This window comes from Hyperoodon ampullatus (assembly GCF_949752795.1).
Source record: "Hyperoodon ampullatus genome assembly, chromosome: 2".
NCBI lineage: Eukaryota > Metazoa > Chordata > Mammalia > Artiodactyla > Ziphiidae > Hyperoodon > Hyperoodon ampullatus.
Genome location: NC_136915.1, coordinates 47,348,606 through 47,361,510, shown reverse-complemented (window position 1 = coordinate 47,361,510; position 12,905 = coordinate 47,348,606). Strand labels below are relative to the sequence as shown.

Here is a 12,905-nt window from a genome sequence, read left to right as displayed (position 1 = left end):
AAAGGTACCTTGCATTATGTTTAATGTCATTCAGTTCTTACAGTTTAGAGCTATTAAAAAGATTTCTCTAAACTAGAAGGGCTACAAAATTCTGTGTGCCTTTAGACTTGTGTTTCCTGGTATGGTGACTCTCCCTACCTTCCCTGGGCTTTTCTCACAAGCTGCCCTTTTTTTTTTTGTTTTTTTTTTTTAAAGAAGTAAGAGTACAAATAATAAGCAATTGTGTGAATAAGGTGCACAAAAGGAGCTTTATTGTAATTTCTACTTTCTTCACCTTTCACTTTCAGGCCAGCCTGGATTCCTTTTTTTTTTTTGGCTGCGTTGGGTCTTTGTTACTGCACGTGGGTTTTCTCTAGTTGCGGCGAGCAAGGGCTACTCTTCATTGCGGTGTGCAGGCTTCTCATTACAGTGGCTTCTCCTGTTGTGGAGCAGGGGCTCTAGGCGTGTGGGCTTCAGTAGTTGTGGCATCTGGGCTCAGTAGTTGTGGCTTGTGGGCTCTAGAGCTCAGGCTCAGTAGTTGTGGCACACGGGCTTAGTTGCTCCGCAGCATGTAGGATCTTCCCAGACCAGGGCTCGAACCCGTGTCCCCTGCGTTGGCAGGCAGATTCCTAACCACTGCATCACCAGGGAAGTCCCCTGGATTCTTTTACTAGTATATTCAGGCAGGGAGAAACATCCAGGTCTGGCCATAGTGCACAGTTATGTTTAAACTTTGTGTGCCTCTTCCTCACACGATGCTGCCTGTCTTGCCCCACCTCATCTGGAAGGTAGATGGAACTCCATTTTCAAAGTAAAAACTGAACACATGAGATGACAACAGAGGGAGTGGTGCTTAGTCCACATAAATTTTATTGTTGTCACATGAAGCTTCTTAAATCTTAATCTCTGTTTTATTACCTAATTTTTAAGCATAGGAAGAATATATAGGCAGGCAAAAGAATTCTTGCAAAAAATAGTAGCAAAAAATAGTAACTAATTGCCTTATATAGAATCAGTCTTAAGATTATTGTTCATTTGAGCAAATAGTGCAGCTAATTGCTGTAAAGAAAGTCTGGAACTGAGGTTTTCCTCTGCAGCTAAAGAAGTTTGGGCTCTTTCAGGGTCTTAACCCTCTCGGTAGGGGGTTCTCAGTGTGGCTAAGGTGAAATTTTTACAGCACAGTATTTTCCCTCTGAAGGGAAATCTTACAAAAACATGAAACCACTGTACCAATTTGCCATTATTTTATTAAGTGGAATCCTTTCATTTTCCCATTCCCTGTTTTGGCAGTTGTTCCTGAATTAGACTTCCCCAAGGACTTAGAAGGTCAAAGATTGGGGAAATCCAAAGATGATGATTTTAGATTCTTCTGTGTGCCTTTTCCTTCCTTTTTAACAAATCTAAGCTGCTATCTGAGTATAAGATGCACCATTTTTTATATTTAAGAAAAATAGCTGCAAAGTAAACAATGTTACAGTGCTATTTTAGATTTGCTTAAACTTTTTTTAAAAATTGTATATTTCCTTAATACATACTAGAAAGGAAAATACAAGCAAAATAAATTGACAAGGTATTTCTAAAATTTTTTTCACATTCAGAGCCCTGCTGCCATCTGGTCAACAGGTGGGAAGATGCAGCTCTGTTTCTGAGATATAAATAATATGAAAAGAATGTGCATGTTCAAACCATGAGATTTCTTAGATTCCAGGAATGTTGATTAATAACGACAGCCAAAATATATTAATAATAAAACCTCACTAATACTTTACATTCGATATACCTTTTAATACTTGTAACGTCTCTGTGAAGTGGGTAGGAATTATCCCTCTTTTGAGATGAGAGAACTGAGTCTCTGGGAACTCTGGTAAATTTGTTCAAGACCACACAGCTAGAAAATAGTAGTACCGGAAGTGATCTCAGGTTCTTTCTTGTTGTTCACCACTTGACCTCCCCTAGTAATAATGAAAAGTAGAAAACAAACATTTTCTTTTAAACAAACTGTTTTATTTATTTATTTATTTATTTATTTGGACACCCTGCGTAGCTTGTGGGATTTTAGTTCCCTGACCAGGGATTGAACCCAGGCCCTCGACAGTGAGAGCGTTGGAATCCTAACCACTGAACCACCAGGGAATTCCCCAAACTGTCTTAATATAAGGGAATTAAAGTTCAAAAAAACAAAACTAAGTGTTGACTGTGAAATAAGTGGATAAGTAGATGGACTACAGCTATGGGTCTTTTAAAGCAAGTCATCTGCATAAAAATAAGTATTATGGTAATAATCTCTTCATTAGTCAAGACTGAACTGATAACTGTAGATGTCTTTTCTTTCTTTTCAAGTAAGACTCTAAAGTGCCCTTTATGTTTTTATAGCTGCTGACATCAAGTGCTGTTCACAAGTGGGGTACTGAAATTCATGAAGGGATCTACAACATGTTGATGCTATTAATAGAACTGGCTGCAGAGAGAATAAAACAAGATCCAATTCCCACTGGTCTGCTGGCTGTGCTTACAATGGTACAGTATGTCTAAAATGTGTTTTGCTTTTGTTTAAAATACCTACTGCCTTCTGACTTGTAATTAATAATGAGTGGTCATGATATTATCATTTAAGTTATTAACTTGACTGTTCTTGCTTTTTATTTTAAAAGCAGAACAACCGTTCTGTGTTTTCAGTTTTAAAGAAATACCTTTCTACTTTTAAGCTTTCTCAGCTTTTAGAATGATTGAATAGCTTTCCTTTATGTCTCCCGGATTATTCGAATCACAAATACTGTCACATAGGGTGTTGATGTAGTTTGGTTTCTGGGCTTTTCCCCCGACTAGTAGCAGTAGCTGCATGAAGAAGGGGCTCTCGTGTTTTCCCTCCTAACTTCTGTCTTCACTGCCTTGTTGCCCATCTCTACTTGAGGCAGCCCTAGAACATCTGGAGCATTGGCATCACCGTGCCTGGATCAGACCTCCCGTCCTGCTACCCCCTTCTCTTTCCCCACAGCAAACATTGAACAGAACAGGAGAGCACCACTTTGTCCCTCAGCACTGGCTAAGGAATATGTTTTGTTGGGATACTTGAAAGATTCCATTAATGAGAGAGTCCAAGCCTATATTTTTATCTTCTTTTCTAATGCTAATATGTGTTGCTATAGAAGTAGATAATAACAATGCTTCTCTGTTCTCTTTGAATCTAGGCTTTCAATCCTGATAATGAATACCATTTTAAAAACAGAATGAAAGTATCTCAAAGGAATTGGGCAGAAGTGTTTGGAGAGGGAAATATGTTTGCTATTTCACCTGTATCTACTTTCCAAAAGGTAAACATAGTTTTGTTTCATCCTTTTATAGATAAATGTATTGAAAAAGATTTTCTCTGCTACAATAATGACAATTTACATGGAAGGATTAAAACAACCTATGAAAAATGACAAATACTCCATATGGTTCATAAAATTGCTTAACATTTTTTTCAGCTATTGGATATTTTTCCATAGCTGTTAATTAACATCATGAAGAACTTTAGAGATTTGAAATAATGTTTGGTGAAATGAGAAATGACTGCATGACATGAAAAGTGCCCTATTTATTGAATTACCAGAACCCCAGTTTAATGAGTGTCCCAGTTTCTTAGAGATGTTTGAGAAGCTAGAGCATTTGAAATCATTTGAAACGACTAATTATTCCCAGAAAATAAAATCTAGTAGTTAATCTCATGTATAATTTTCTTTAAACTCCGTAAGCTTTAAAGCTTTTGTTTTTTTCTAAGCACAGACCAACATCCTCATTTTATATTTAAAGGCGTATGAAGTGCCAATAACATTATACCCACAAAGAGTACATAATTCAGACAATTTGTTGATCAAACACTTTGGTTTTTGAGAGACATTTGGAAGAAGTCAATGTAGTAGATAGAAAACTTGTCCATTGATTTATCTAGAAGGCAGGGGTTCAGTTCAGCAGTCATTTATTGAACATTTGCTGTGTGTCTGGCATTATTCTAGGTTTTGGAGATATAAATAAATAGTTCCTGCCCTTAGTATAAAGAGTAATAAGACATGGCTTCTAACTTACAGCATAGTGGAGGAAATAGGAAAAAAAAATCACAGTATAACAAACAATAGGTGCAATTATAATAATAAGTACTATGTATGGAATAAGGGGAGGGAGTTGCCACCTTGGAAGGTCAGGCAGTACTCTAGAGAGGAAATGAGAGCTGAGTGGAAAGTACTGTGAGTATATCCTGTGGAATTTAGTCCCCACAGCAGCTCTGTGAGTTACGTACTATTTTTACCCCCATTTTGTAGATGAGAAACTGAGGCACACAGAGGTTAAGTACTTGCCCAAGTTCACAAACCTGTTTATAGAGGGGACCTATGCAATCTAGTGCCATAGTCTGCATTCTTTATATACAGTCTTGCCTCCCCAAATACTAAAATCTTATCTTCAGTTATGTTGTGAAGATTAAATGACAAATGTATATAAAAACACTGAACACAGTGGTTCACTTTAGTAAGTACTCAGAAAATGTTCTTTTTCTCCTCCCCCCAATTTACATATACAACCCTGGAGACCCAGAAATGTTGTCTCTTAATTTCTTCTCATTACCACAAAAGGAATTATCTCTCCTGCAAATGCCCTAGATCCCCTCTTCCTTCCTCTTGCCTTCTCAAGCATTTTATGCCTTAGCATTTCTATTCTTTCTTTGGTACCCTCAATTTTTTCCCCTTTATCAGATTATTCCCATTGTGTACAACAGAGTCTAGTATTCTCCCATCTTTAAAAATTCTGCCTTGGATACCACTTCCATCTCTAGCTTCAGCATTATTCTCTATCCCCCTTCACAACCAACCAGATGAAAGATTCCATATCCTTCCCTCTCAGTTACTCTTGTAGTGGTTAGTCTAAAATTTTAACTTATTAATTAGACAAAACCTAAATTTTATCAGTAACTTTACCCTCCTCTGAGGAGTACTTGAAAACCTTAGACTGTTTTCGTGTACTCACTCCTCACCTGACTCATTATCGTTTTGTCTTTATTGTGCATTGTGTTAGTTCTCTCCTGTATTGTTTTATCCCCTCAAATAGGTACAGTCATCATTACCTTATACAGTGTTTTGACTCAGTCCTATTTATATGCTATCTCTTTGTGTACCATTCCTTCTGTATTTCAGACCTTCCATTGGGATGATTTTTCTTCTTCCTGGAGTGCATCCTGTACAGTGTCCTTTCATAAGGGGTCCATTGGGAGTTGAGTCTTTGTTTTTGATGGCTTAAACTTGACTTTATTTCCTATTCCTTGAAGAACATTTTCACTTGGTTTTAAATCCTAGATTGACATACATTTTTCTGTCAAAATATCAAAGCTATCATTTCAGTGTCTTCTGGCTTTTTTTTTTTTAATTTATTTTTGGCTGCTTTGATTCTTTGTTGCTGTGCGCGGCTTTCTCTAGTTGCAGCGAGCTGGGGCTACTCTTCGTTGCAGTGCGCCGGGCTTCTCATTGCAGTGGCTTCTCTTGTTGCGGAGCACAGGCTGTAGGTGCGCGGGCTTCAGTAGCTGTGGCTTGCAGGCTCTAGAGCACAGGCTCAGTAGTTGTGGCCCACGGGCTTAGTTGCTCCGCAGCATGTGGGATCTTCCCGGACCAGGGCTCAAACCCGTGTCCCCTGCCCTGGCAGGAGGATTCTTAACCACTGCACCACCAGGTAAGCCCTGTCTTCTGGCTTTGAGTATTTTTATTGAAAGTTGATTGTTGGTCTGACTGTTGTTCCTTTGTAAGAAGTCTTTTCTTCATGGCTATTTTATTTCTTTTTGATAGTTGGCAGTTTGACTCTCACTGCAATTAACTGAGGTATTCTTTTTGTTTATTTTGCTTCAGATCATTGCATTTTTGAATCTAAGGATTTATATCTTGTAGCAATTCTGGAAAATTCTCAACTATTACCTTTGTAAATATTGCCTCTTCCCCATTAGTCTCGCTTCCTCTAGGACTTTGATTGGATACATGTTGGACCTTCTCATGCTGTTCTTTTTTTTTAAATATTTATTTATTTATTTGGCTGCACCGGGTCTTAATTGCTGCACATGGGATCTTTGTTGCGGCATGCGGGATCTTTAGTTGCAGCATGCGAATTCTTGGTTGTGGCATATGGGATCTAGTTCCCTGGCCAGGGATCAAACCTGGGCCCCCTGGGTTGGGAGTGTGGAACCTTAGCCACTGGACCACCAGGGAAGTCCCTCTCATTCTGTTCTTATGTCCCTTATTCTCTTTCATATTTTCCATCTTTCTGTCTTCTTGTACTGCATTTCTGATAACGTTTTTTCAGATCTATGGTCCAGTTCACTAATTTTTTTTCTATTTGTATCCTATAGGCTATGTAACCTATTCATTAAGTCTTTAATTTCATTTATTATATTTCTCATTTCTATAAATTCTCATTGGTTCATTTTTGACTCTGCTTATTTTTTATTATCTCATGTTCTTGACTCATATTTTCAATCTCCTCCTTGTTTGATGCTTAACTTATATGTTTAATGCTTAACTTACAAGCATATGTCTGACATCTAAAAGCTGGTCTGATTCTGCCAGCTTTTACTCAGTTGTTTTGTGTATGTATGTATGTGTATAGAAAAACATTTTTATACGTATTTTTTTGTTTTCCTGTGAACTTATGTTTCTTGGAATTTAATCTAAGAAGATTTTTTGAGGCCTGAGTTGAAAGTTCTTTCCTCCAAAAAAGATTTACTTCTTCCAGATGCCTGGGGATACTACGATTTGGGAATAAATTCTCAGCTTAAGGTTTTTCAGACCATAAAGGCAGTGTGAATTGGAGCAGCAAAGCCATGTGAGGGCAATTTTGTGGTTATAAATTCCTGGAGAATTTTTTTCTTCTCACAATCCAGTACCACAGTCAAGGTAGGCAGGCTTCCTTGTTGTTTCCCTTCCACAGGTAAGTTTATTTCAGTTCATCTTACACTCAGGATGTAACCCTTTGGGTTCTTGATTTATGTGACAAACTCTTCTTAGTCTCTGAGCCCTGTCTTGGCTACGTGTCCTGCTTCTCAGCCACTGTAAGGCTGTGAAAACAGAAGCTAGAGGTCTCCAGAGTTCCACAGATGCCTACAGCATGAAAGCTGGCCTCACAGTTTGCTTACCTCACAGGATTTCTGCTTTCTCTTTTTTTTAAACTTCTGAGCACTTTGTGTCAACTCAGCTATATATTTTTAAAGTTTTTTTTTTAGTGTTTTTATCCAGTGGTGTTAGTTATTTTCAGCCAGAGAGATGTTTGGGGTCACTAGACTGAACTCTCCATTAACTCTTCAAGGCATTCCATTCTGCCTTCTTTTTCCACCACTCCACTGAAACAGCTCTCATTAAGACACCAACACCTTCATGTTTCTAGATCCAGAGGAAATGTCTCTCGACCCCATCAACAGGAATGGTCACAGTCAGTTTCTCCCTCTTTGAAACTTCCTTCCTACAGTCTCTTGCTTTCTGCCTGCCCCTCAGCCACCTTTCCTTTCTTGACTCCTTCACCTCTACCAAACTTTGATCCAGAGTACTCTCTCTAAGAAATATCTTCCATTCTCATGGGTTTAAATGCTATCTTTGTGCTGATGGCCCTCTGCTTTATTATATCTCTGTGGCCCAAACCTCTTTTCTGAGCACAACAGACTTGAAGAGCCAACTGTCTCCTCTTGGTTGCCACACAGACATCTCAAACTGTGCCTAAAACGGAACTTCATTATGTCTCCCCAGCCTTCATTCTTCTCCCTTTCAGTAAATGGCATCACCATCTACCTACATGCTCAAGCCAAAACATAGGAATCAGCCACGATTCATCCCTTTTTCTTATTCCCCATATCCGGACTGTAAACAGGTCCTTTGATTTAATCTCACATAGATTTTAAGTTGACTTCTCTCTGTTTCCTCTGCCACCATCCCACTCCAAACACCATCATGTCCTACCTAGTTACTGCACTAGTCTTCTCCCCGGTATCTTTACTTTTCACTCTCTCATTCACCCATTCCATTCCATTCTCCACATAACTGCAAAACATCCCCTTAAAACATAAAAGGTATCATTTTCTTGCTTTAAACACCTCTGTTGCTTTCCTTGTAATCACAGTCTACAAATTTCTGCATCATCTGGCTTTTCCTGTCTCTACAGCTTCATCTGTACCATTCTCTCCTTCACCCCGGCTCCCAGCTGGGAGAGTTACCTCTCAGTTTTTCAAACAAGGTAGGCTTTTCTGCCTTCCCCAAACAGGACCTTTCCCATTCCAGCCTCTGCCTGGACTATTCTTTGAATGGCTAAATCTGTCTCATCCTTTACGTTCCAGATTAAAGACCACCTCTTCAGAGAGGTTTTCTGTGACCACCACTCTGAACAGAGTAGGCTCCTTTTTCATTTGAAGACCTTTTGTTTTTCCTTTTGTGGAATTTAGCACAATCTGAATTATGTGTTGGTTTACTTGTCTTTATTGATCCTGCTAGGATATGAGCTCTGTGAAAGCAGGTACCACATCTCTTCTTAGTCACTGTTCTGTATCCAGCCACTAGAACATTATTCAGCCCCTAGAACAGTGAATGCTTAAGAAAGGAAAGGAGGGAAGAAAAGGAGGAGAAAAGAAGAGCTTACTCTAGGACAGTAATTAATGGTACAGCTGGGACTAAAACTTTAATTTCTTCATTCCTGATTTGCTACTTTTTTTTTTTTTTTTACGTTACGTGGGGCCCTCACTGCTGTGGCCTCTCCTGATGCAGAGCACAGGCTCCGGATACGCAGGCTCGCCAGCCATGGCTCACAAGCCCAGCCGCTCCGCGGCATATGGGATCCTCCCGGACCAGGGCACGAACCCATGTCCCCTGCATCGGCAGGCGGCCTCCCAACCACTGCGCCACCAGGGAAGCCCCGATTTGCTACTCTTTAAGTTAATTTAATTCCTAAAATATAACTCTCTTAGAAAATTTAACTCAAGTTATCTTGTACCTCAGAGAGCTTAAACAGCTGATCTCAGCTACCCAAAACACATAAATGCTTCGTTTTGTAGCAATTCCATCAAAATACAGACTTACTCCTGCAACTGTTTACAGTAATGTCAAAGAATCACGTTAAGAAACATTTGAGGAAACTTTGAAATATTTTTTAAATTTTAATTTTTTTCCAACTTTTGATTTAGGATAAAAGAAATATGAGGGTTAGTAGGGAAGTTTTTGTATTGCCATCTCAATTTCTATTTTCTTTTCTCATAGGAGCCTCATGGATGGGTTGTGGATTTGGTAAATAAGGTATAAAGCTTTTATTAATATGATCATGTTTTCCATTTTCTAATGAGATTTCCTAGAGTTTGTTGTTTTACGTAGGTGACAGCTACAGAGAATAATCAGATAGGTTTTACAGTTTCTTCCTCTTTTTTATATGTGCTGTTTATACGGATAAATCTCAGCTTTAGGGCTTAGCACATCTCCTCTAGTATATCACAGGAGCATTGTAATTATTTTTGTGATGACCCTTAAGACCAGGATTATAGAGCACACTGATAAAGCAGAATGTGAGCTTTAGTTGCTTGCTTAAACTATTAAGGTATAGCATTTTAAAATTAATGTATACCTGTTTTCATCTCAGTTTGGAGAATTAGGTGGATTTGCAGCAATCCAGGCCAAGCTCCATTCAGAAGATATAGAACTTGGGGTAAGTTAAACCACTATATGTCCAGTGTGGAAGTTCACTTTATCTGGGTTGCTGTGTAACCCAAGGGACGTGGTCTAGACAAATTAAATTGTGTTAAAGTTTAAGTTAATCTTTACAGGAGCAGCTTCCATGTTTCTGATAACCACTGAAATGTTTACTGTTAATCAAAATAAGCAAACTTCAGTGTATGGTGTTTGATGTTTTTTTTCACCACACTAATTTCTCTTTCTGATATTTTTCTCTTAACTACTAACTTGTAGTGGTTCCATGAAATTATCTTGCTATTTAGGGACAGTTGCTATATGTGGCAAGTATATGTGTACATAACAATTTTATGCCTCAGATAAGTCAGAAGTTGTTTCATAGTACCAGAAACAAATAAAACATTTTATTTTAAGATTGTTTAGTCAGCTTTTTGGTGTTACAGAGATTCATAGATAACAAAGGCTATAACAGGAGCTTAGAATCATCCCTCAGGTGCAATACCATTATCTTTTCATGTCAACTTCATTTTCTCAAATTTAACCTTGTGATAAGGGGAATAACTTAATCTTTAATTTTTCACGGACTGCTGACCTGTTTGTAGCCGAGAGCACTTTATTCTGTTCTCTAGTTAATTAATCATTCAGTTATAAACTACTTATGTACTTGCCATGTAGAAGACACTGTGCTAACTACTGTAAATTGATCAGAGCAGAAAATGATGTGGTAAAATAATATACCTAAGTGGTATAAATTGTGCTTACAATAGCAGTTATTTCTGTGGGACCATGACCAATCACCTAACTCCCTTGGTCCATCTTTGCATGAGAGCAGTAACAACAGTCAATGAGAGAGAGTGGTGCTGTGGTTGTTAATAGACTATTTCTTGCTACCCAGTGTTTATCCTTAAAGATCAGATGTCTGCCAGCTCATAAATACTTCTCCTGACACTGATCAGAGGCCTCTTCTCCCTCCCTGACTGTTAACTAGGTTGTTAGGCTGTCATTTTGATCCCTATTAAATGGATCAAGTATGTTAGAGAGGACTCTTGACCTGGAAGATAATAGTTAGTGACTTAAAAAGCAAGACAAAACAAAACCTGTTCAGATATAGGGTTTTATCCAGCTTGCTTGTTTCTCAAGAACTGGCTATATAGGTCATTGGGCAGTATTAGAAATGAACTTCATTTTTTAAAAAGTTTAAATAAAACACTAATTTCCTGCAGAGTTAATTTATTTAAACAAACAAACAACGAAGCCCAAAGTTTCTCCCCTACTTGGATGAAAATTGGCCAAGGATGGATGCATAGGAATCTGGGCTTGCCCTCATTATTATCAAATGTCTTGAAGCTAAAGATACCTCCAAGATTTTTCCCTTAGGTCAGACCATTTTTCAGACAACTGTGTTGTTTGCTGCAGTTGATGTAAAATTAGATTGTTTAGGTTGTATTGAGAAGATGGTAGAAATTCAGGCATAGGAGAAGGAGATTGCAAGGACTGAGGCTCTAATTTGCAAACAGGTACAATTAAAATTTCACAGTAAGGGCTTCCCTGGTGGCGCAGTGGTTAAGAATCCACCTGCCAATTCAGGGGACATGGGTTCGAGCCCTGGTCTAGGAAGATCCCACATGCCGCAGAGCAAGTAAGCCCATGCACCACAACTACTGAGCCGGCGAGCCACAACTGCTGAAGCCCATGCACCTAGAGCCCATGCTCTGCAACAAGAGAAGCCACTGCAATGAGAAGCCCACATGCCACAACGAAGAGTAGCCCCCGCTCGCAACAGCTAGAGAAAGCCCACGTGCAGCAACAAAGACCCAAGGCAGCCCAAAATAAATCAATAAATGTTTTTAAAAATCACAATAAATGTCTGATTTCTGACCAGTTAAGAAGGTGGCTATGTCCCAGAATAAATTTAGGTTGTGTTATAAGACTGAGTACAAGTGAATGTCATCATTTTACATTTATATTTACATATTTTTGGATTTGAAAAATACTGGGGAAAAAAATCATTCACAATCTGTCAGTTTAAAATACCTGTACAAAGTAAGAAGTGAAGGTTTCCTGTCCTCCACCCCACCCCAACACATACATTTACCTCCTTAGGTCATGGTTACCCATATAATGTATAGTTTTTCCTAAGTTTATGTAAAATATATCTGCATGTTCTCTCTTTCTCTTTGAGACCAAATTGTAATCAAACTATACCTAGTAGCATACTTTCATATAACATTATATCATGGACATCTTTCCAGGTTAGTGCTGTCAGTGTTTTTGATGCCTCCAGTGTGTTCCTGCAACTGTTGTACCGTGATGCAGTCGTTTATTAATGAGCATTGGATTATTTCTAAGTTTTTGCTATTACAGAGAGTGTTCCATGTAACTATCCTTGTGTGCATTTGCTGCCATTTCTGAAGGTTAGATTCCTAGAAAATGGGATTTCAAAGACTATATACATTTTAAAATTATAATCGATCGTGCTAAATCTCCTTTCAAAAAGCGGTGACCATTGTATACTCCCACAAAGTCATTTCCTAGTACTGTCATTAGTGCTGAATATTGTCAGTCTTTAATTTTCCAATATGATGGACCCAAAAAATGGTATTTTGTTATCTAATTTGCAATACTCTGATTTCCTGTGAATTTGAGCATTTTGTTATATGACTATTGGCTATTGGCATTTCTTCTGTAAATTTGATCTATTTACATAGGTCTTTGGGGTTGCTTGTCTTATTTATTTTTTTCTTTTCATATTAAGTATATCAATGTCATGTCTATTTTGTGTATTTGTAAATTTCTTTCCCAGCCTTTTCCTTCTCTTTTCATTTCTGTTGATGGTGTCTTTTTGCCATACAGAGGCTTCACAATTTTATAGTCAATTTTTTCCTTAATGGCTTAAAATTTTTCTGATTTGCTTGGGGAGTGTTTCCTTCCCCATCTCAAGGTTATAAAAATACTCATTTAATTTTATACTTCTACAGTTTCATTTTTTAAATTTAGTTCTTGAATTCGTTTAGAATGTATTTATATATGGTGTAAGATAGAAATCCAATTTTATTTTCTTCCAAATGGGTAACTAATTGTTGTTAAGATCCTTTAAAGAATATTCCATTTTTTCTTCACTACTTTGATTTGTTGGCTTTATCAAATGTCAGAGTCCCGTGTATACATGAATTGTTCTTGGACTTCTGTTCCTGTCATTCATTCGTTTGGTCACTCTGCCATTTTTATACCATTTCTCCAATATTTTCATTATTGGTA

At 38.0% G+C, this 12,905-nt stretch overlaps 1 protein-coding gene across 1 annotated transcript in view; it reads left to right on the top strand.

Annotated features, from left to right (window-relative positions):
* Positions 1-12,905, top strand: part of USP24 (ubiquitin specific peptidase 24) — a 149,484-nt gene that overhangs the window by 45,699 nt on the left and 90,880 nt on the right. The window contains exons 4-7 of the mRNA XM_079698560.1: positions 2,353-2,496; positions 3,168-3,290; positions 9,225-9,260; positions 9,598-9,663. Coding sequence (XP_079554686.1) covers positions 2,353-2,496; positions 3,168-3,290; positions 9,225-9,260; positions 9,598-9,663 — 369 coding nt within the window. The remainder of the gene's footprint in view (positions 1-2,352; positions 2,497-3,167; positions 3,291-9,224; positions 9,261-9,597; positions 9,664-12,905) is intronic.